A 21,698-nucleotide genomic window follows, 5' to 3' on the forward strand; every position below is an offset into this window, starting at 1 on the left:
ACAACAGACCAACCACCTTCTGTCCACCACCATTAGTGCTTACATGCTAGGAACAGTGCTAAGCAGTTCACACATATTACTTAATGCTCAGGGAAGCTCTGAGCTATTATTCCCATTTAGCAGATGAAGAAATGAATCCCAGAGAGGATAAGAAATGTGCTCTACATGACACAGCTAGGAAGCTGAAGAGCCTGGATTTCATCCCTTCCTAAGGCTACTAAGGGCTTCCCTGATGGTTCAATTGGTAAATAATATGTCCGCAAGGCAGGAGACTCAGATTCGATCCCTTGGTTGGGAAGATCCACTGGAGGAGGAAATAGCAACCCACTCCAGTATTCTTGCCTGGAGAATTCCATGCACAGAGGACCCCAGTCCATGGGGTCGCAAAGAGTTAGACACGACTGAGCAACTAACATTAATAATACTAAGAAGTTATTTGCTTTTTTCACTCTCTTTCTCCCACAAGGAACAGTTTTCTAGAAGCTGCTTGACATATGATAATGTATGTCATCACTTTGCTGGCTTGCGTGGAAAGTGGACTTGGGTGTTTTTATGTTTTAAATTTTTCTCCATTTTAATTTCTAATTGAATAAAACCAATAGATTTAATCCATACACACTTAGGGTCAATGAATCCAACCATTATAAAATGATAGTTTATGGTGAACGATGTCAGATTTGTGATCTCCAAAGATTTAGCTTTGGGATCAGGGACCGGGCTTGATCACTCAAGAGCTTTTGTCTAACAGAGTTTTATTAAAGTGAAAAACTACAGAGAAAGCTTCTGACATAGACATCAGAAGGGGGAGGGAGAGAGAGTGTCTCCAAATTAGTCTTATCAAGACCTTATATACTTTAACAGACCCACTCCCACAACATAAATCTTAAATTAACAAGATTAGAATTAACAATAGAAAAGTCTTACCAGACCCATTCCCATAATATGCTTTTTAAGATAACAGGTTTAGTCAGAAGGTTCTTGAGAAGGAGAAAGGTTCTCAAGCAGGATACATTGTTGTTATATAGTTCAAGATGAGTTACCTTGTGTAATCATTGACTCTGGGCTTAAAAAAAGTAACATTTTATGTGACTAAGACAAAGCAATGTAGAAAAAAACAAAAAGTTTGTCCTTTGCTCCTCCTCCATCTAGTCAGTTCAGTTCAGTTGAGTTGAGTTGCTCAGTCGTGTCCGACTCTCCGCGACCCCATGAATCACAGCACGCCAGGCCTCCCTGTCCATCACCAACTCCCGGAGTAGGCTATGGTTTTTCCAGTAGTCATGTATGGATGTGAGAGTTGGACTATAAAGAAAGCTGAGCACAGAAGAATTTATTCTTTTGAACTGTGGTGTTGGAGAAGACTCATGAGAGTCCCTTGGACTGCAAGGAGATCAAACAAGTCCATCCTAAAGGAAATCAGTCCTGAATATTCATTGGAAGGACTGACGCTGAAGCTGAAACTTCAATACTTAGGCCACCTAATGTGAAAAGCCGACTCATTGGAAAAGACCCTGATGCTGGGAAAGATTGAAGGTGAGAGGGGAAGGGAACGACAGAGGGCAAGATGATTGGATGGCATCACCGACTCAATGGACCTGAGTTTGAGTAAACTCTGGGAGTTGGTGATGGACAGGGAAGCCTGGTGTATTGCAGTCTATGGGGTCGCAAAGAGACACAACTGAGTGACTAATACTTTCACTTTGGATGAAAACATACACTCTTTCCTTCATGTCACATCATATTGCCTCCTCAGAGAGACTTTCCCAATTACCTATGAAAAAGGGCCCTTTCCTTCACCCCCTAACCCCTTACCTTGCTTTATTTTTTTTCACGGCCCTATCCCTACCTAGAATCACATTTCTACTTTTCACTCTGTTTTCCCACTGGAGTGAAGCTTCTTGAGGGCAGGGACTTGTCTGTTATGTTCACCACCATGTCCTCAAACTCAGCCCAGGGCCTGACACAGAGTGCTCAGGAAAACCTGAATAGAACCTGACTCTTGCTTCACAAGGCTTATAGATCATTCCATGTACTTTTAGTAGTTCTGTGATACTCCTTTTTTTTTTTGTTTGTTTAACTTTATATGATGAGATTTCTCTGGAGGAGGGCATGGCCATCCGCGTAGAGAATCCCCATGGACAAGGAGCCTGGTGGGCTTCAGTGCATACAGTCGCACAGAGTTGGACACAACTGAAGTGATTGAGCATGCACAAGCATGATGAGATTTAATTGTAATATTATTATTTTGGCCATGCCACATGGCATACCTGACCAGGAATGGAACCTGTGCCCCTTGCAGTGGTAACTTGGAGTCCTAACTACAAAACCACCAGGGAATTCTCCTGTGATATGCTACAATGAGGTACCATTTCACACCAGTCAGAATGGCTGCTATCCAAAAGTCTACAAACAATAAATGCTGGAGAGGGTGTGGAGAAAAGGGAACCCTCTTACACTGTTGGTGGGAATGCAAACTAGTACAACCACATGGAGAACAGTGTGGAGATTCCTTAAAAAACTGGAAATAGAACTGCCATACGACCCAGCAATCGCACTCCTGGGCATACACACTGAGGAAATCAGAATTGAAAGAGACACATATACTCCAATGTTCATCACAGCACTGTTTATAATAGCCAGGACATGGAAGCAACCTAGATGTCCATCTGCAGATGAGTGAATAAGAAAGCTGTGGTACATATACACAATGGAGTATTACTCAGCAATTAAAAAGTATACATTTGAATCTGTTCTAATGAGGTGGATGAAACTGGAGCCTATTATACAGAGTGAAGTAAGCCAGAAAGAAAAATACCAATACAGTATACTAACGCATATATATGGAATTTAGAAAGATGATAATGATAACCCTGTATACGAGACAGCGAAAGAAACACAGATGTATAGAACAGTCTTTTGGACTCTGTGGGAGAGGGCGAGGATGGGATGATTTGGGAGAATGGCATTGAAACATGTATATTATCATATGTGAAACAAATCACCAGTCCAGTTTCAATGCATGATACAGGATGCTCGGGGCTGGTGCACTGGGATGAACCAGAGGGATGGTATGGGGAGGGAGGTGGGAGGGGGGGTTCAAGATGGGGAACACATGTACATCCGGGGCGGATTCATGTCAATGTATGGCAAAACCAATACAATATTGTAAAGTAAAAAAAAAAAACAAAAAACATTTTTTCCCCTCTTTGGGAAAATGAGCCTCATTTCTTCCTTCTTTTTTTTTTTTGTACTAAGTATTTTATTGTATGCTGCCATCAGTGTATATAAAATAATTACCCTTGTGAAACAGAAAATTATGAATATTCAGAGAGGTAGACATTAAGGACTGACAAAAGTAGAAGTTTGTATAGTATGGCACGTTACAGAAAGGCTTTTATACAGTCTTCAAATTTAGCGTTCCTTTGAATATTCACTGGTTTATGAAAAGTGGTTTGGAAAACCTTGTCAAGATTAGTCTTACTACAAAAAGGAACAGACTTTCTGGGGCCTGAAGGGATTTGTACTTGAAGATACTCCAGTCAGCAGAGGGTCATGCTGAGCATTCTGCAGACAGAATTGTTTCAAAACTGCAGCTGCCTGGGAAACCTTCACCCGATTGAGCCTGGCCTCCAGCCGGAGCTGCTGAACCACTTTTTTCATAGCCATGACGCTGGAGGAACCAGATGTGGCGCACTCGAAAGGATGGCAGGTCCGCGGGCCGTCGGCAGCTCTGCGGCGGGTCCGCTGGGCCAGTCGGCGGGGCTGGGGGTCACGTCCTCCTTCTTGATGTCTTGCTTTGGAGCCAGACCCATGGTTCCTTGGGGGCTGGACCAGAAGGGCCTTGATGAAGTGGAAAGGCTGGCAGGCTTTGAAAGACTTTTCTGGGCTTTGTGTGTCTGGCTCGGAATGTCCACTTACCCTGCTGTAGACAGAAAGGAACCATTGAAGGTCACTGCTTGGGGAACAAAATGTTGCTTCTCACCTCCCAGGTCTGGACAGGAGCTGGCCGTAGGACTCAATATTCCCCTGGAATCCTACTGACCACAAGAGGGCAGCAGTGACCAGTGCCCTCTGTTCCTTCTGAAGGTAGAGGTGGTTTCAGGGTCAAAGCCCTACATCAATTGGTTGCTTTTTTTAAAAAAAGGGGGCGGTGGGGATAAATCGACAATACCTCAATTTAAAAATTTTCTTTTCTTTACAACTTCCCTGGTGGTACAGTGGATAGGAGTCTGCCTGCCAATGCAGAGGACATGGGTTCAATTCTTGATCCAGGAAGATCCAGCATGCCTCGGAGCAAGTAAACCCATGCTCTAGGGCCCACAAGCTGCAATTACTGAGCCTGTGTGCCGTGACTACTGAAACTCGTGTCCCTGGATTCTGTGCTTCTAAACAGGAGAAACCACCAAAATGAGACACCTGGGCACCGGAAGAAAGAGTAGCCCTGATTTGCTGCAACTAGAGAGGGCCGGTGCACAGCAACGAAGACCCACACAGACAAAATATTAAATTAATAAATAAAGTTTAAAAGCTTCTTTTTTGGGAAGCCTGCTCTCCCACTCATGGTCATTGAGCACTCGGAATCTGCCCAGTATCTGCTGGCATTATCACTGGTGACCTGGCTCGGGAAGCCATGGGGAAGTAGCCACCTGGTGGCCAGCCTGGCAAAACCAACTGCAGCTTCCAATCCTGAGTGACCACCAGCAGCCACCAGACTTCCTTCCAAGGCACAGGCTCATCAGAGACCCCTCCTCTCCCATCCCCTCTCCAAGACTAAACAGACTGCCACCCACAGAGACAGTTGGGCTTTTAATATGAAAACAAAAAAATACCAAGAAGGAAGTTGAGAGAACCCCACCCTTTACTATCCAAGCCATACAAGAGGCTTCCTGATGTCCCGTAACCCTTGCCTTGTACCAAGTGGAAAATAATCTCCAAGCAACAAGTTTAAAAAGGCAGGGTGGGGGGGTAATGTCAGCAAAGGTTTATTGTCACAGCTTAATAAATGTTCGATGCCTCCCTAACCTGTTCCTCACTTTCTGTGCCTCTCTCACTGTTTCTTCTTCTTTTTTAAAAAATATTTATTTATTTTTATTTGGCTGTGCCAGGTCTTAGATGCGGCACATAGGATCTTTCGTTGCGGCATGTGGGATCTTATTCCCTGATCAGGGATTGAACCTAGGCCCTCTGCACTGGGACTGCAGTCTTAGCCACTGGAACACCAGGGGAGTCCCTCTTGCTTCTTCTCTTCAATTAACTCACAAGATCAGGCACAAGTCAGTTTCTGAGGGTCATCATGGCAAAAAAGAAGAAGGAGAAGGAGAGGAAGAAGGGGAAGAGGAAGGAAGAAAAAGAAAGAAAACAACAACCAAAAAAAAATCTGACTGTTTTGGGCCCACTTAGTGGAAGGGTTTGGAGAAGGCAATGGCAGCCCACTCCAGGACTCTTGCCTGGAAAATCCCATGGATGGAGGAGCCTGGTAGGCTGCAGTCCATGGGGTCGCTAAGAGTCGGACACGACTGAGCGACTTCACTTTAACTTTTCACTTTCATGCATTGGAGAAGGAAATGGCAACCCACCCCAGTGTTCTTGCCTGGAGAATCCCAGGGACGGGGGAGCCTGGTGGGCTGCCGACTATGGGGTCGCACAGAGTCGGACACGACTGAAGTGACAGTAGCAGCAGCAGCAGTGGAAGGGTTGAGGAGGAAATGTTCATTTAATTGAGTCAGGCTGGAATGTTACACCAGTACAAAAACATCACAAAATTGGCCAGAGTTTCACTTTTATTTGCTAAATACATACAAGCACTGTGGTTGCCACTGGGAGACAAGTCATTGGACATAGTTTCCATCTTTGAGCTCACAATCTCACAGCGGGAGCCATGGTAGGATGTGATGGGGTCCTGGGGTGGGGGGCTGTGGCAGGTGTCACAGTCTGGCAGGAGCCTGGGGAAGGCTGAGCCTCGATGAATGAGGTTGCCAGGGGGCCCACCCAAACTCTTCCCTGTCTTCCCACGGGCACCCTCACTAATTCAGTGAAACTGTGTCAAGCACCTCCTATGTATCTGGCTCTGTGATATCACCAGGGGTCCCAAGGTGAACAAGACAGCTATTATCCTCACCCTCATGGAGTTAATCATTTAATTTCAGAGACAGATATGAAGTAAATCACTTAACAATTAACAAATATGATCAGTGCTATGCAGAACAAGTATAGGCTGTGTAAGCGTGTATAACATGGGAACCCAACTGAGCTGGGGTTGGGGTGGGAGTGCTGCTCTGCAAAAGTGATGTGTGAGCTGAGATCTGAAGCCTGAGAGTTAGGCAGGAGGAACGTGGGAGGAGTCTGCAGTGAGATCACCAGAAGTGAGAGGAGTCTGGGTAAAGGCAGTAAGCCAGGAAGGAGACGGGCAAGTGAAAAGGCTGGTCGCCTCAGGAAGGAAGGTGGGTCATTTCTAGAAGGGAAATAGGGGCACAATTTTGCAGATTTTGGAAGGCATATTAAAGAATTTGGTTGTTAGTCAAAGGCCATGGGGTTTGCAGGAGCAATGCAGTGACACAGATGAGATTTGCTCTGGCAGGAGAATTAAAGCTGACAGGATTCCAGGGAAGGCAGGGCAAGGTTCTGGGGAGTGGGACGTGGTCTGAGGTCTCTGAGGTCTCTGAGGACATCCAGGCACAGTGTTACTAGGCCCTGAGATGACCATTTCTCCAAATTTAGATCAGATGTTCTCTTCCGGGGGAGGAAACTAACAGGGGCCGGTGGGAACCAGGATGTGTGATGATTACCTCTGTGCCTTCCCGGCGCATCCCTAAGTAGATCTTCACTACAAGCCTAAAGGTAGGCAAGGGCCCATGTTCAAGATAGGGAAAGTAAGGCTTATGGAGGGGCAATGACTTTCCCAGGAACACACAGTGAAATTCAGGTAGAGGTAGGCTGGTACCAGGCACCCCAAGTCCAGTTCTGGGCCCTCTGCATACGGGCTGCACCTCAATCTCCACCATTTCCATCCTCATCCTTCTTCTGGAGGGGCTCCAGGCAGCTTGGGTCCTTGAACTCTTTCTCCAACTCTGGCTGCACAGCATCTTCTCCAGGGATTTCACTGGAAGCGTCTATATTCGCCTCCATCTTCTCCTTCAGGTTCCGTTTGAAGAAACCAACCTATAGGAAGACAACACTGGAGTGAACAAAAAGCCCGCAGAGCCCTAACTTCTATTCATCCTTCCAATCCCAACTCAAAGGCCGCCTCTCTTGAGAGGCCTTCCTGGACTTCCCCAGCCTAGGTTAGGCTCCTGTGTTACAGGCTGCAGAGCACGTTCGCGTCTGTCTGCCGTGGACACTGGGAGCATCTCAGAGGCACGGACCATGTGTGTGGTCTGTGCCTCTATATCCCAGTGCCTAGCCCTCAATACACGGGAAATTCCTTCTTCTTCTCCCTGGGTACCCAGGTCTGGCTTTGCCAGTGCTTGTTGAGGGATGGGACAAGTCGTGCTTGCTCATTGGGCCTCAGTGGGCTTATCTGTACAGGAGGAGTAGGCTGAGGCCCCTTCTGGCTTTAACACCCTCTCGTCTTGGTGTTCTGCTCCCTGACTCCACTCAGTTCTGCTGAGTGGAGTTCCATGGCCTGGTCGGGTGCCTGTTCTTCCCAGAAGCTCCTACCTTGTACAGAGCTATGAAAATCAGGAGCAGCAACACCAGCCCACCAATTCCGCTCAGCACATAGAGATAGAGCATGTCTTTCTCATATACAAGGTCGACCTTCATGACGACCTGTGGGAGAGGAGAGACAGGAGTGCGGGGAGGAAGCTGTTCCCATCCCGGACGCAACATGTGAATCTGGCCTCAGACTCTAGGTCTTAGCTTTTCCCATCGGGACTGTATCATGCAGAGCACGTGGCTCGGGCCCAGACCCTCCCTCTCTAGTACATCTCCCACTGCAGCCACTGGAATGAACCGGCAAACCTGTACCTCGGGGCCCCCCTTCAGCCCTTAAAAGGCTTCACTCAGCCCCACAATGAAATGCCAGAATCCCAGCTCAAAGCCTTCCAGAATCTGATTTCTGTTTACTTTTTCAGCTATCCCTTCCCTTCTGCTCTGAGCTCTCTGCTCTTATTTATTTTTATTTTTTTCGGCTATACAGCCCAGCCTGTGGACTCTTCAGTCCCCAGACCTGGGGTCAAACCCGCGCCCCCTGCATTGGCTGCATGGAGCCTTAACCACTGGACTGCCAGCGAAGTCCCTGAGCTTCCTGCTGTTAAACCCACCTTGCCCGCTCTCTCAAAGCTGGGCCCTGACCATGCTACTCTCTCTGCCCAGAGCACCTTCCCTTTGTGCCCTGCCTGTGGGGTAGTGGCCCCTTGGCTGAGCTGCTGTCAAACTCATCCTGACCTTATGGTTGGTCTGTCTGCCCGCCAGCTGTGGTGGGGAGCTATGCCAAGGCCCGTGGCTCTGGCTGAGAGGGGCTTCTTATGGTGCTAAAGCCCCAACTTTCTCCTCCATGGCTTCCCACACTCCCAGCTTCCGCTCTCCTAGCTCTGCCCTGGGGCTCCTCCCACCCCTCTGCTCTCCCCTGTTCCAAGGTCTTCTGAGGAGGCAGAGATACCTGGGCCATGGAGGCGTTGCTGCCATAGAGGTGAAAGTGCTTACTGCTGTTGAAGGAGATGGAGAGGGAGCTGCAGAGGCTCAACATGGAGGAGGCCTGTGGGGGGCAGGGGTGCAGGAGGGGCAGCCATCAGGCCAGAGGGAAGGAGGACTCGGGACCCCCTGACTTCTGCCCCCCAGTGCAACTCAAGGGGCAGAGGCAGCGGAAGGGTCCTGGTGGGTGCGCTGTCTCTACCCCATTCTCTCCTGGAGTGTCCTAACGTGCCGCTCGTTACTGTGGGAAGGAGGTTTTTCCTATGAAGAACTTGTAAGAACCATTCGTGAGTGAGTGAGTGATAGTCACTCAGTCATGCCTGACTCTTTGAGACCCCGTGGACTGTAGCCAGGTTCCTCTGTCCATGGAATTCTCCAGGCAAGAATAATGGAGTGGGTTGCCACGCTCTCCTCCAGGGGATCTTCCCGACCCGGGGATCGATCCAGGGTCTCCTGCATTGCAGGCAGATTCTTTACCATCTGAACAACCAGGGAAGCCCTAAGAACCATCGGTGGGCCCATGAACACAGTCCTGCAAATTTCAAACAAATCTTGGTCCTCTTTCGTCTGCAATTGTGTAAATGTTGGGGACATTTCCTCAAGACAGAACAAAAAAAGGCAGGTCTGCTGGGAGAATCCACCCTCAGCTCTTGAGCCCACCCCCCAACCATTTGGGGTCTGTGGCCAGCGGGTGCTTGCTACCTCGATCGTCCCCCTCAACTCCACCGTCCCGTTCACTTGGACAAGGAGCTCCTGCCTGAAGTCGACCGGGCAGCGGAACTCGGTTCCAAACGAGCAAGGCTGACGGGAAGAAGGAAAGCAGGGGTTCAGGGAGGTCTCCTCCCACCTGCCCCCTGCCCAGCCCCTGCCCGGTTGCTGAGGTCACGGCCGGTACCTCAGCCACATCAGATGGACTCTCCAGATTTCTGGGGCTGCAGTTGACTGGAGGCTCCTGGGAAGGAGGAGGCAGGGTCTTCAATTAGTCCAGAGCTGAGAGGATGCCGGCCCTTTGAGCCCAGACCCATCATTCCTCCCCACCTCTCAGATACCACCTTGTCTCCCAATTCTCCCCTCCTTGGTTCTTGGCAGGTTCAATCAGTCTCACTACCATCTCCACCCATCTGTCACCCCTCATTCCCTGTCAGGAGCTACCCCTCACAGACCTGGGTGCCCTTCCCTTCTCTGGGCCAACTCACCATCTGTATGCTCCACTCGTGGGTGATGAGCCCCTCGCTGTGCAGCCATGGTACCCTAACCAAGGCCTCCAGTGGGGGCACGTTGTCATAGTTAGAAGGCTGGATCTTTACCTGGTACAGAGGACAAGGGGCTGCAGAGCCCTGAATGCCACCCCAGCTGTCACCCCAGATCCAATCCTCCTTGGCTGGGGCCCAAGGACACCCTCTTCATTAGGCAGCGGGCCATGGTCAATCACACCCTTAGAGCTTAGGTTCTTCTCTGCTTCCTCCATGTGGCTAACCCTTGCCCATCCTGCAAGATACTGCTCAGACATCATCCCTGAAGGTCTGGCTGACTCCCCCACAGCACTTTTGTTCCCCAGCAAGATGGTAAACCATCTGCTTGTGTGTGTGTATCCCCCCTAGACTGTGAGCTGTGTGAGGGCAGGAGCCAGGGATCATTTCACGTGCATTTCGTACAGCCATGACACAGTACCCAGCACATAACCAGCCTCGCAAGAGTTATTTTCTGAATGAGTGAAAGAGGAAGGACATTTAACAAGGACGGATGCAAAAATTATTTGCACAATGCAGGTTGGCAAGTGCACTGGATTTATTTAAGAAACATTTCCTGGGAGTTCCCAGGTGGCTTAGTGTTTAGGATTCCAGGCTTTCACAGCTGTGGCCCAAGTTCAATCCCTGGTTGGGGAGCTGAGATCCTGAAAGCAGTGCCTTGAGGCAAAAACAAAAACAATCAAACAAAAACCTAGGTTCTCTCTGAAAGACATGAATTGGATTCCATACCTAACTGAGAACACAATTAGCAGATCGAATGTCTACATAATCGAATCTTAATATAAATGGGAATTTTCTATTTCAAAAAACCAAAAAAGCAATAAACATTGTAAATCAATTATGCATGAGTGCGTGCTAAGTTTTGCGACCCTGTAGATTGTAGGCTGCCGGGCTCCTCTGTCCATGGGATTCTCCAGGCGAGAATACCAGAGTGGGTTGCCATGCCCTCCTCTAGGGGATCTTCCCAACCCAGGGATCGAACCTACATCTCTTATGTCTCCTGCATTGGCAGGTGGGTTCTTTACCACTAGTGCCACCTGGGAAGCCCGTATCAATCATACTTCAGTAAAATAAATAGAAAAACCACAAATCAGTGACTTCCCTGGTGGTTCAGTGGTTAAGACTTCACCTTCCAATGTAAGGGGTGCAGGTTGATCCTAGGTCAGGGAGTTAAGATCCCACATGCCTCAGGGCCAAAAAGCCAAAACATAAAAAATAGAAGGCACATTGTCACAAATTCAATAAAGACTAAAAATGGTCCATATAAAAAAATTTTTTTTAATATAAAAACAAAACTCAGAAAACTAGGTTCTTTCTCAGAGTACTTGGGCTCTAGAGTTCTGTGATTCCAGAAATAATTTATCCAGGGGTGGAAAGGAGCCGGTGAGTATGCTGCCCCTGGGAACGTTTCAGGAAAGGATCACAGAAGGTGGAGGGCTGGGGTCCTTGAGTGACAGGATCTAGTTGGTCTCTGCTACATACTTAGTTCTCAGGATGGGGCTGCGCCTGGCACTTCTAAGGACTCTTTCACATTGAGGTTCATACCTGATAGATGTGCTTGACATGGCGGATCTTGGGACTCTCGGGGGTGAAACTGACATACAGCGTGGAGTTTTCCTGGCTGTGGAGAGAGAGGAGCAGCTGGCGATGGTGGAGAAGACTTCCCCCAGGAGCAGGGGAACCCTTGGAGTTGTCAGCCACTGTTCTAGAAATGGTGCAGGCTCGGTCTCTCATCATCCCGACACTGCTCTGCTGTTTCCCTTTGGAAATTCAGGCTCATAGAAGGGGTCAGTCTTACTCAGAGTCCTGCAGTGGGGGGACCAGGGCTGGATCATAGAGGAGTTGCCTTTGGAGCTGTGTTCTCCCCACTAGACGCCACCTCACTGGGGCCTCTGTTGTCCTCTGGACCCCACTGCTCATCTCCTAGAGATCTATGCCAGCCTCCAGACCACTCCCCACTCCATCCTTCTAATGACCTTCCTAATCTTGGCATGCATCTCCTCTGAATCCATCAATGGTTCCTTGGTGCCCACAACGAGTCAGGTCCAGTGTTCCCCCACAGCCAGAGCTGCTTGTTTCCTGGTCTGCCTGCTGGCTGCTCCCCGCTCATACCTGCCGCCTCTAGACCTGCCCACTCCTTGCTCCCCGGATCGGCCCCACTGTGCTGCCTCCATGCTATCCCCTACGCTTGTCTCTCTGATAACCATGAATGCCTTCCTTCCTGGCCTATATCTGAACCACTTCCACCCCCATCCTCCAGACCCCAGTTCAAGCCCCTGTTCCCCACCAACCCTTCCTTCCAAGTCTCCTCCAATCCACATCATCTTTCCTAACTCTAATTCCACATCACGCCTCAGACAACATCATTGTGTGGCATTTATGTTCAAAAGCACCAGGGACGCCGGCTCAGACACCATCCTCGTCCTTATCTCATTCAGACAACTTAAAAATGCCACTTCCTTTTTCTGGCTTCCTCCCTTTTTGGTAACCAAGAAAATCCAACAAATGAGCCCTATGGGTCCTTCCTACCACAACATTCTGAGACTCACTTACTCTGAGTGTACATGAGTTTGGGCTGTCCTACCTGACCATAAAGTCTCTGTGGGCAAGGGTCATGGTGAAAACTTTTCTATCTCTTCTAGCTCTGCTGGCCCCAGGAAAAGGGAATCTAGCACAGCTGGAAGTAGTGAAGAGCTTGGCTGGAGTTTGAAGTCAGACAGACTCAAGTTCAGATCCTGGGGTCAGTACTACCTAGTTGTCCACTCTGGGCAAGTTCCTCCCTTCTCTGGGCCTTGTGGTTCATAAGAAAATGGGACAGAGGCAAATGGCTGTCCCACGAGGTATTGAAAGCCCCGGGAAAGTCCCCAACTGTGCCTTGCAGCTGGTGTAGAAGGTAACACCAGGTCAGTAAGTTTCCATCTGACTCAACTCTCTGAGGGCCTTCGCTCTACTGAGTGCTAAAATCTGCTGGGGTTGTGGCTGGAATCAGTTCTTATCATCCCTGGTGGAGGTGGCCCTGGGAGGAAGGCTGGGGCCCTGGATGGGGAGGCCGAGGTGGGAAGAGAAGGCAGGGTGACGGATCAGGACTCACTCCTTGGTGAGGATGTTGATGGGGTACATGACAGGGATGCTGGTGGTGACCGAGTTGTCCTCCAGGAGGCTTGAGTCCTCATTGTTGCTGCAGAGGGCAGGATAGAGGGCAGCGTTAGGAGATGGCTTGGCCAGGACCATGAGACAGTCTGAGGCCAAGGGCGGGCAGGGGTGTGGGTGGGGGTCTGCTCACCAGCTCACATTGGCGTGCAGCTCAATAAAATCCCCCCAGGAGTCTTTCTGCAGCGTATGAAACATCACCTGGATATCAACCTGGCAGGACAGCAGAGGGGTATGAAGAAGGAGGGGGCCTGGGCCTCAGGGGACTGCCTTGGCCCCTCACAACCCCGTGCCCCCACTGTCAGAGTCATAGGAACCTCCCTGGGCTGGGTGCTTTATCCCTACTGTAGAGATGAGGATACCAAGGTTCCACGTGATTAAGTCATGTGTGTACATCACAGTACATATGACCCAACTCTAGGTTTCTCCCATTCCAAAGTCCAGCTTCTCAAACACAACACAGGAGACCTCTGCACACACTCTCTTGGGGGTAGGGGGTGGGGTATACCCAGCCTTGTCAATCACCTTCCCCTTCCCCAGAGCCAGGAGCTCCCTCCCTCCCCTCCTGAGCTTACGGCCCCTGGCCGCTGGGCTCCTGGGGGCTGGAGGCACTCACCACGCTGTCTGCTCCAAAGATGGGAGAGCTCACGTTGCAGGAGAGGGTCCTGCTCCGCAGCATGGTCTCCTCAGGAAGCTCCTCGCAGCCCACAGGTACGTGGCTGTGGGGCTGGGGGTGAGATGAGAGAGAAGGAGCTTTTTAGTGGGTAAAGCTAAGGGTTCCCCAGAGGCCACCAACCCCTCAGGGCCCACCTCCTCCCTGCCAGGGCACGTGTAGAGAATGATGGGCCAAAGAATCAGGGATTCAGTACAAAGATGTTCACTATAGTGAATTCCCTGGTGGTGCAGCATTTAAGAATTCTCCTGCCAATGCTGGAGACGTGGGTTCGATCCCTGGTCCGGGAAGATCCCACTTGCGGGGGACAAACGAAGCCTGTGCGCTGCAACTACTGAGTTGGTGCTCTAGAGCCCACATCTCAACTACTGAAACCCGTGCGCCCTAGAGCCTGGGCTCCACAGCAAGAGAAGTCACCGCAATGAGAAGCCCAAGCACCGCAACTAGAGAGTAGCCCCTGCTTGCCACAACTAGAGGAAGTCCACACGCAGCAATGAAGATCCAGGGCAGCCAAATAAATAAATAAAATTTAAAGGAAGATGTTCATATATGTATGAGTGAGTCCCTTCACTGTTTACCTGAAACCACCACAATGTTGTTCACTGGCTATACCCCAATACAAAATAAAAAGTTTAAAGTTTGGGGGAAAAAAAAATAAAGGTACAGGAATATTTAAAAAAAAAAAAGAAGTACTTTAAAAAAAGATGTTCACTGCAATACTATTTATCCTAGGGAAAAACTGGAAGCGATCCAACAAGCCAAAGAGAGGAATGGTTCAGTGAACTGAGATACAGTCACAGAAAGTTAGACAGGAAATAAGGGTTTAGGCAAGTTGAGGGACTTTCCCACAGTTTCATAATTAGGTAACCTTGGCAGGACTCTGGTAGGAACTTGAACACAGGTCTGTTTAACTCCAGATCTCAAGTTGTTAATCACTCCGCTGCTGCTGCTGCTGCTAAGTCACGTCAGTCGTGTCCGACTCTGCGTGACCCCATAGACGGAAGCCCACCAGGCTCCGCCGTCCCTGGGATTCTCCAGGCAAGAACACTGGAGTGGGTTGCCATTTCCTTCTCCAATGTGTGAAAGTGAAAAGTGAAAGTGAAGTCGCTCAGTCGTGTCCGACCCTCAGCGACCCCACGGACTGCAGCCTACCAGGCTCCTCCATCCATGGGATTTTCTAGGCAATAGTACTGGAGTGGCTTGCCATTGCCTTCTCCGAATCACTCTGCTATGTGTCCCTTAAAGAAGCATTCAGAACTTCCATAGTGGTCCAAGGGTTAAGAACCTGCCTGCCAATGCAGGGGACACGGGTTCCAACCCTGGTCCAGGAAGATCCCACATGTGGAGGAGAAACTAAGCCTGTGTGCCACAATTACTGAAGCCCGTGCGCCCTAGAGCCCGTTCTTCGCAACGAGAGAAGCCTCCGCAATGAGAAGCCTGCGCACTGCCACAGAGACGGCCTGCTTACCGCAACTAGAGAAAAACCCGCACGCACCAATCAAGACCCGATGCAGCTAGAAACAAATAAACAAAAATTTTCAAAAAGAAGCAGTGAATGTTGCTGTATAAGAATAACTCAAGGGTCCATCAACAGATGAACAGATCAGCAAAATGCGCTATATCCTTGCGATAAAATATTAGCCTTAAACAGGAATGAAATTCATAGGCTATCCCAGGGATGAATCTCAAAAACAGTAGGCAAAGGCGAAGAACATTATGCTAAGTGATATAAAACACAAAAGGACAAATATTGTATGACTCAAGGTATACAAAATATCTAGAGATGGCCAATTCTATTGAATTGTCTCAATTTCTATTGAGATAGAAAATAGATTAAAGGTTACCAGTGGCAGACAGTGGGGAATGGGCGCTATTGCTTGTGGGTACAGAGCCTTTTTTTGAGATGATGGAAAATTTTTTCAGATAGATAGTGGGGATGGTTGCATGAACTGTGAGTGTACTTTTTTCTTATTGTACACCTTCCACTTATACAGTGTTTTCTGTCAATTATATCTCAATAAAACTGGAATAAAAAAAAAAACCCAAGCCAGTCCTCGAAAACATTTTGGTCACCTTTAGGAGGAAGGTGGCTCCATCTCCCTGAATCTGTGTACATCTTTTTGGTCCCCAGGTCCTTAAGCCTCTGTCACACTCTCCGTCTCATGCGACCTTCTCTCTAATCCCATGACATCCCCAGCTTCATCTCTTGTTGGCAAATCTGAGGCTCACAGAGCGTGAACCTTGTATCTTAGGTCTCACAGTTCATGGGTGGCCATCAGGCTGAGAACCCAGAAGTGGTCTGAAGACTTCCACCCACATCTTCAGGCTGTCCTGGCCACCTGGGGCTCCAGGAGGCAGCAGATGCTGCAGGACTAGCCTGGCACCTGGCCTGCGGGCAGGCCCTGCCCTCTCACTCACCTTGAGCGTCTCCACTTTGCGGAATGAGAGTCCCCGGGGGAAACTCAGGGTGACCTGGACCCAGTAAGCATCTTCTGCTGTGTTCCTCAGTGTCAGCCTCACAGAGAGGCTGGCAGAGGGGGTCAGACGCAGGATTTTGGATCTAAGGGGAAATCAGGGCAAAATTATGTGAGTCCATGAAAGACATAGGATCAGAGGTGGAGGCTTTCAGAACTGAGGGATCTGGTAGGCCAGAAAAAAGAAACATAGCAAAATATGCTCCTATGCATAGGCTTTAAGTTTTGTCATCTCCTTTATTCCTGATAGGAGGGCTGCAATGAACCAGCATTTCTCAGAGGAGGAATCTAAGGCCCAGAAGACAAATAAGAGTCAGTGTCCATGGGGGTCTTCTGACCGTCACTTCATACAAATACTACTTCTTTCTTTTCTTTTAAAAAATACTTATATATTTAATTATTTTTGGCTGTATCAGGTCTTGGTTGTGGCGTGAGGGCTTAGTTGCCCTGAGGCATGTGAGATCTTAGTTCCCTGACCAGGGATTGAACCCGGATTCTTAACCACTGGACCACCAGGGGAATCCACCCTGTGCTTCTTCTATAGCCAGGAGCTGGCTCGGGAAACCATTGAGTGAAACAGGAGGGCCCGGGGGTGGGAAGCCTTACAGACCTCATGTCGGAGAAGGCCAGCTTCAGGTCTGCCTCACAAGTCTTGTCCTCTCCGCAGTTCTTCTCAAAAGGAATCTGAAAGGCCAAGAAGAAAGGACCTGGAGGCTCAGGTCCCCACACCCAGGAGGGCTGGCCCCCGGCCTCTCTGTTTGCCCCTCTGCCCCTCTTACCTCCTTGGTCTCCGAGTGTGGTGAGGGTTTCAGGATGGGTGGGATGTCCCTGCCCTGCTGAGCGTGGAGGAGGGGGAGACAGGAGAGCATGGTTGAGGCAGCAGAACTGACGGAGGAGAGCTGGAGCAGCTCAGAGCCGGGACTCAGCTGGGGGGGCTGTGGTTGCATCCCTCCCAGGAGCCAAAGCCTTCCCAGCGTGGGCCCCAACCTTCCAGCTCAGCCCAAGGTCGTCTGTGCTGCCCTCCTCTGGAAGCAGCTCCTTGAGGGAGGCTCAGCATGTGTGTCCACTTCCCATCCTGGCCAGGAGATCTGGACCTTGACCATGCACTCCCCTAGGTTCCCCCAGTCCAACTTCTCTGCTCACAGGAACACCTGGCTGCACAGCATCTAGGCTCTTCTGCTGGGGAATAGCTCTTCCTGTGGTTCTTTTCTGTGAGTCCCACTTCCCTTCTAGAATAGCTTTCCAGCTCTTATCAGATTAAAGCCAGTTTTTTCAATGTTTCTAGAATTTCTGCTCTGGATCAGACTCCCACATGCATGCTTGCTCAGTCGCTTAAGTCACGTCTGACTCTCTGCGACCCTGTGAACCATAGCCATCCAAGCTCCTCTGTCCATGGGATTCTCCAGGCAAGAATACTGGAGTGGGTTGCTATTTCATCCTTCAGGGCATCTTCCCAACCCAGGGATCAAACCCGAGTCTCTTGTGTCTCCTAAATTGGCAGGTGGGTTCTTTACCACTAGCGCCACCTGGGAAACCCCCAAACCCCCCCAAACCAGAGAACAAAACAGACACCCTGCCCTTCCTCCCAATCTGGTGAGAGAAATGGCCAGGCACTCTCAAGTGTGAGGGTGGGACAAATACAGGATGTGTTTAGAGGGTGTAGAAGGGGACCCTCCTATGCTTGGAGATCAGGGAAGCTTCCTGAAGGGATGGCATCACAAATGAAATATAAAGGATGATGATGAGGGAGCCAGGTGAAGAGGATGGAGAGAGAGGAAGAAAGAACAATTTACACCGAGACCAAGGCCAGAGAGACTGCCTGTGTAAGGAGCAGAGAGGTGCTCAGACCGGCTGGGGTGCCACCTGTCAGGAGGTGTCCAGATGCAGGGTCCAGATTCCCCCTGGCCTTGCAATTCATATTAGGCAGTGGAGGGTAATGGGGTCACAGAAGTATTTGTAATGATCACGTGATTATGGGTGATCAACTGTATGTTCTAAAGAAGACTTCTGAGCCACCAGCCTCTGACTTTTCCTTAAAGGCAGGGTCCTGGCAGTCTGTGCTGAGTGCTTCCTACCCTCAACATTCACATGCAGATTATTCCCACCGCCCACCAGAAACCACAGTAGGTCCCTGAAGGGGCATCGAGGGCCTCTGTCTTGCTCAGTTGTCCTCCAGAAGCTAAGCCCACCTTCCCATTGTCTCCAAAGTTAAAACCATGCCTCTCCTCCCCACAAAGTCCACCCATTCTGTGAGATCCAGAACCAATGACAGTTCCCCCAGGAAGCCTTTGTGACAACCGTGACCTCAGGTCTCTTTTTAACCCTGAGTTGCCACCCCACACAGTTTGCCTTTATTTTTTGTTTTTAAAATTAGTACCAGTGGGAAAAACTGCTGGTTTTCCCTATACATCCTGACTGAATGGTAGGTTGGGGAGTGGGACACTGGCAAAAGCCACAAAAAAGAGTCACCATGCTTAGCAGTCACCATGCTCCAGCTCTGAAGGGGCCTTACAATGCTGGGACTCATTTCAAAGACAGTCCTGGAGTAAGACAGAACCTGCTTGTGCCGGGGGTTAAAAAAAAAAATCCAGGGGTCTTGGCTGGTGGCTCAGTGGTGAAGAATCTGCTGCCAGTGCAGGAGACAGGGGTTTGGTCCCTGGTCCAGGAAGATCCCCCAGGCTTTGGAGCAACTAAGCCGCAACTATTGAGCCTGTGCTCTAGAGCTTGGGAGCTGCAACTGCTGAGGCCCGAACGCCCGCGCCCCGGAGCCCATGCTCTGCAGCAAGAGAAGCCAATGCAAAGAGAAGCCTGAGCACCACAGCTAGAGAGTAGCCCCTACTTGCTGCAATTGGAGCGAAGTCTGTGCAGTGGCAAAGACCCAGCACAGCCATAAATTTAAAAAATAAATAGCTTTGGCTGGGTCTGTAACCAACCAAGAATATTCCTTAAAAAAAAAAAAAAAACCCTCATCTTCAGGCTTCCAGGCCCAGGTTCCTTCCATCAGACCCTGCTCCCTTCCAACAGAAGCTAAACCAGCAGCTGAGTGTCAAGGATTTCAGAAGAGGAAATCAGGCTTTTGGCGCTGGGCAGGGAGCGTGTGATCAGGCAGACAAAGATAAACAGGGTTTTCCTCTTTTCCATAACAAAGGCACCCCAGTGAGGCTCTGCGGGGAACTACCTGCCGTCAGTGGAATACCCTTTGGCAAGGCTGATCAAGGTGCCCTGTTCTTCCACAGATAAGGGATGGTCCTAGGCCTTCTGGTGTTCTCTCCCTGGAATTTGCATCCCTCAGAAATTTGCCTCCCGTTAGAAGCCTAATGGGGCTTCCCAGGTGGCCCAGGGGTAAAGAATCTGCCTGCCAATGCAAGAGACACAGGTTCAATCCCTGGGCCACGAAGATCCCCTGGAAGAGGACATGGCAACCCACTTTAATATTCTGGCCTGGAAAGTCCCATGGACAGAGGAACCTGGCAGGTTATACAGTCCATAACATCGTAGAGTCAGATACAACTGAGCAAGAGAAGCCTAATGAAGTCTGAAGCGGATGCGCTGAGGGGCTGGGAGAAGGTTCACAGAAGAGGCCCTGCCCTGGGCAGTCCATCCGTTATTTCTTCCTCTTGAGAGCCCCTGGAGCCTCTACCCACTCTGGTCCCCCATCTTGCCAACTCCAGTTTTCCAAATGTCTTTTAAGTACAAAACTCCCATAGACTCTTTCCTGCTTAAGTAAGCATATTTCATTTCTACTGCTTGAATCCAATATAATAGAATCCTGCCAAATCGAATTTCTATTCTCCCCTGTTTCTATCGATTCCCCCCACGGATCTGTTCTTACCGTCCTTGGGTCCCTCGGTGTCCCTTCTTCCTCCCAGAGAGAGTAACTTAGGGAGACGTTGATGGGAGAGATGAGATCTTGTATGCATAACTGAAGGCAACAAGAATACACCCCTTGTCACGGGTTTAACCTTTACCACGCTTCCAGTGAAAGACACACCTTGTCCACACTTTATAAATGATGGAATTCCAGCAGCTATTGTCTGAGAACTTACCAGTCGTGGGAATACATTTACTACACATCGGGTGTTTGTGAAATGCCCAACTTGCTTTTCTGCCAGTGTTCATCCTTCAGCCCCAATGCCAAGGTGGATATCAGCCATCAACCACAGCACTTTTCCTCCCTGAGTCCTAACAGAAGCCCCCAGATCTTTGTCAAACTCCTCTAGGCAACAACTATCAAAGTGTGCACAAAGAAAAAATACTCTGGAATCACCAGAATATCTTAGGTCCTTGAGAACAGGAGTGAGTCTTAGTCTTTTTAATAAATTAATTAATTTGGTCACCTTGGGTCTTAGTCATAGCACCCAGGATCTTTAGCTGTGGCATGTGGGATCTTAGTTCCCAGACCAAGGATTGAATCTGCGTCCCCTGCATTGCAAGGGGGATTCTTTTTTTTAAAATTTATTTAATTGTGCACTTTATTTCTATTACTATTTTCTAAATTTTTTATTGAATGATAATTGTTTTACAGAATTTTGTTGTTTTCTGTCAAACCTCAACATGAATCAGCCATGGGTATACATATATCCCCTCCCTTTTGAACCTCCCTCCCATCTCCCACCCCCATCCCTCCCCTCTAGATTGATACAGAGCCCCTGTTTGAGTTTCCTGAGCCATACAGCAAATTCCCGTTGGCTATCTATTTTACATATGGTAATGTAAGTTTCCGTGTTACTCTTTCCATACACCTCACCCTCTCCTCCCCTTTCCCCATGTCCATAAGTCTATTTCCTATGTCTGTTTCTCTGTTGCTGCCCTGTAAATTCTTCAGTACCATTTTTTAGATTCTGTATAAATGGGTTAGAATATGATATTTATCTTTCTCTTTCTGACCCACTTCACTCTGTATAATAGGTTCCAGGTTCATCCACCTCATCAGAACTGACTCATATGTGTTCCTTTTTGTGACTGAGTAATATTCCATTGTGTATATGTACCACAACTTCTTTATCCATTCATCTGTTGATGGGCATCTAGGTAGCTTCCATGTTCTAGCTATTGTAAATAGTGCTGCAAGGAACAATGGGATACATGTGTCTTTTTCAATTTTGGTTTCTTCAGGGTATATGCCTTCAAGGGTGATTCTTAACCACTGGACCATGAGGGAAGTCCAGAGTCTTGGTCTTTTATGTTATTATTGATACCAGCGCCTGACACTTTGGAGACATTCAGATTGTACTTAGGTAACATTTCCCCCAACTTAAAGAGGTAGGTGTCATTATCCTCAAATTAAACACAAGGAAAATGAAGTGTAAAAAGGTGACACATTTCCCCAAGGATCAGAACTAGGGAGTGAACCCAGACCCTTCCAACTCCCAAGCCTAAAGTCTTTCCATGAGGTCACAATGTCTCTTCTCTGGCAAATTTCTGTTTAAAATGTCTAAATTCGATGGTGGGGATTTGCGGCATGAGACAGAGAAGCTCTGAATGAAGTCAGATTGTGAGCTGATAATTGTTGAAACCAGGAGA

At 48.9% G+C, this 21,698-nt stretch overlaps 1 protein-coding gene across 3 annotated transcripts in view; it reads right to left on the reverse strand.

The window, feature by feature from the left end:
* Nucleotides 1–5,759: 5,759 nt before the first annotated feature.
* The window catches only part of ITGAL (integrin subunit alpha L), a 41,673-nt gene continuing 25,734 nt past the window's right edge, over nucleotides 5,760–21,698 (reverse strand). Inside the window, exons 18-31 of one of the 3 annotated variants that reach the window (XM_055409860.2) lie at nucleotides 20,008–20,097; nucleotides 16,955–17,008; nucleotides 16,786–16,859; nucleotides 16,120–16,261; nucleotides 13,645–13,755; nucleotides 13,162–13,241; nucleotides 12,970–13,056; nucleotides 11,424–11,499; nucleotides 9,825–9,935; nucleotides 9,524–9,580; nucleotides 9,331–9,429; nucleotides 8,597–8,692; nucleotides 7,654–7,764; nucleotides 5,760–7,155 (exon numbers count right to left, since the gene is read on the reverse strand). In XM_055409860.2, coding sequence (XP_055265835.2) covers nucleotides 6,985–7,155; nucleotides 7,654–7,764; nucleotides 8,597–8,692; nucleotides 9,331–9,429; nucleotides 9,524–9,580; nucleotides 9,825–9,935; nucleotides 11,424–11,499; nucleotides 12,970–13,056; nucleotides 13,162–13,241; nucleotides 13,645–13,755; nucleotides 16,120–16,261; nucleotides 16,786–16,859; nucleotides 16,955–17,008; nucleotides 20,008–20,097 — 1,359 coding nt within the window. In that variant the 3' untranslated portion in view covers nucleotides 5,760–6,984. Of the gene's footprint in view, nucleotides 7,156–7,653; nucleotides 7,765–8,596; nucleotides 8,693–9,330; nucleotides 9,430–9,523; nucleotides 9,581–9,824; nucleotides 9,936–9,968; nucleotides 10,536–11,423; nucleotides 11,500–12,969; nucleotides 13,057–13,161; nucleotides 13,242–13,644; nucleotides 13,756–16,119; nucleotides 16,262–16,785; nucleotides 16,860–16,954; nucleotides 17,012–20,007; nucleotides 20,098–21,698 lie in introns of those variants that run through there. The other 2 variants (XM_055409859.2, XM_055409862.2) reach the window with 2 other exon arrangements.

The sequence above is a fragment of the Moschus berezovskii genome, chromosome 27 (genome assembly GCF_049115385.1).
Source record: "Moschus berezovskii isolate FMDL1 chromosome 27, NW_MosBer_1.0, whole genome shotgun sequence".
Taxonomy (NCBI): domain Eukaryota; kingdom Metazoa; phylum Chordata; class Mammalia; order Artiodactyla; family Moschidae; genus Moschus; species Moschus berezovskii.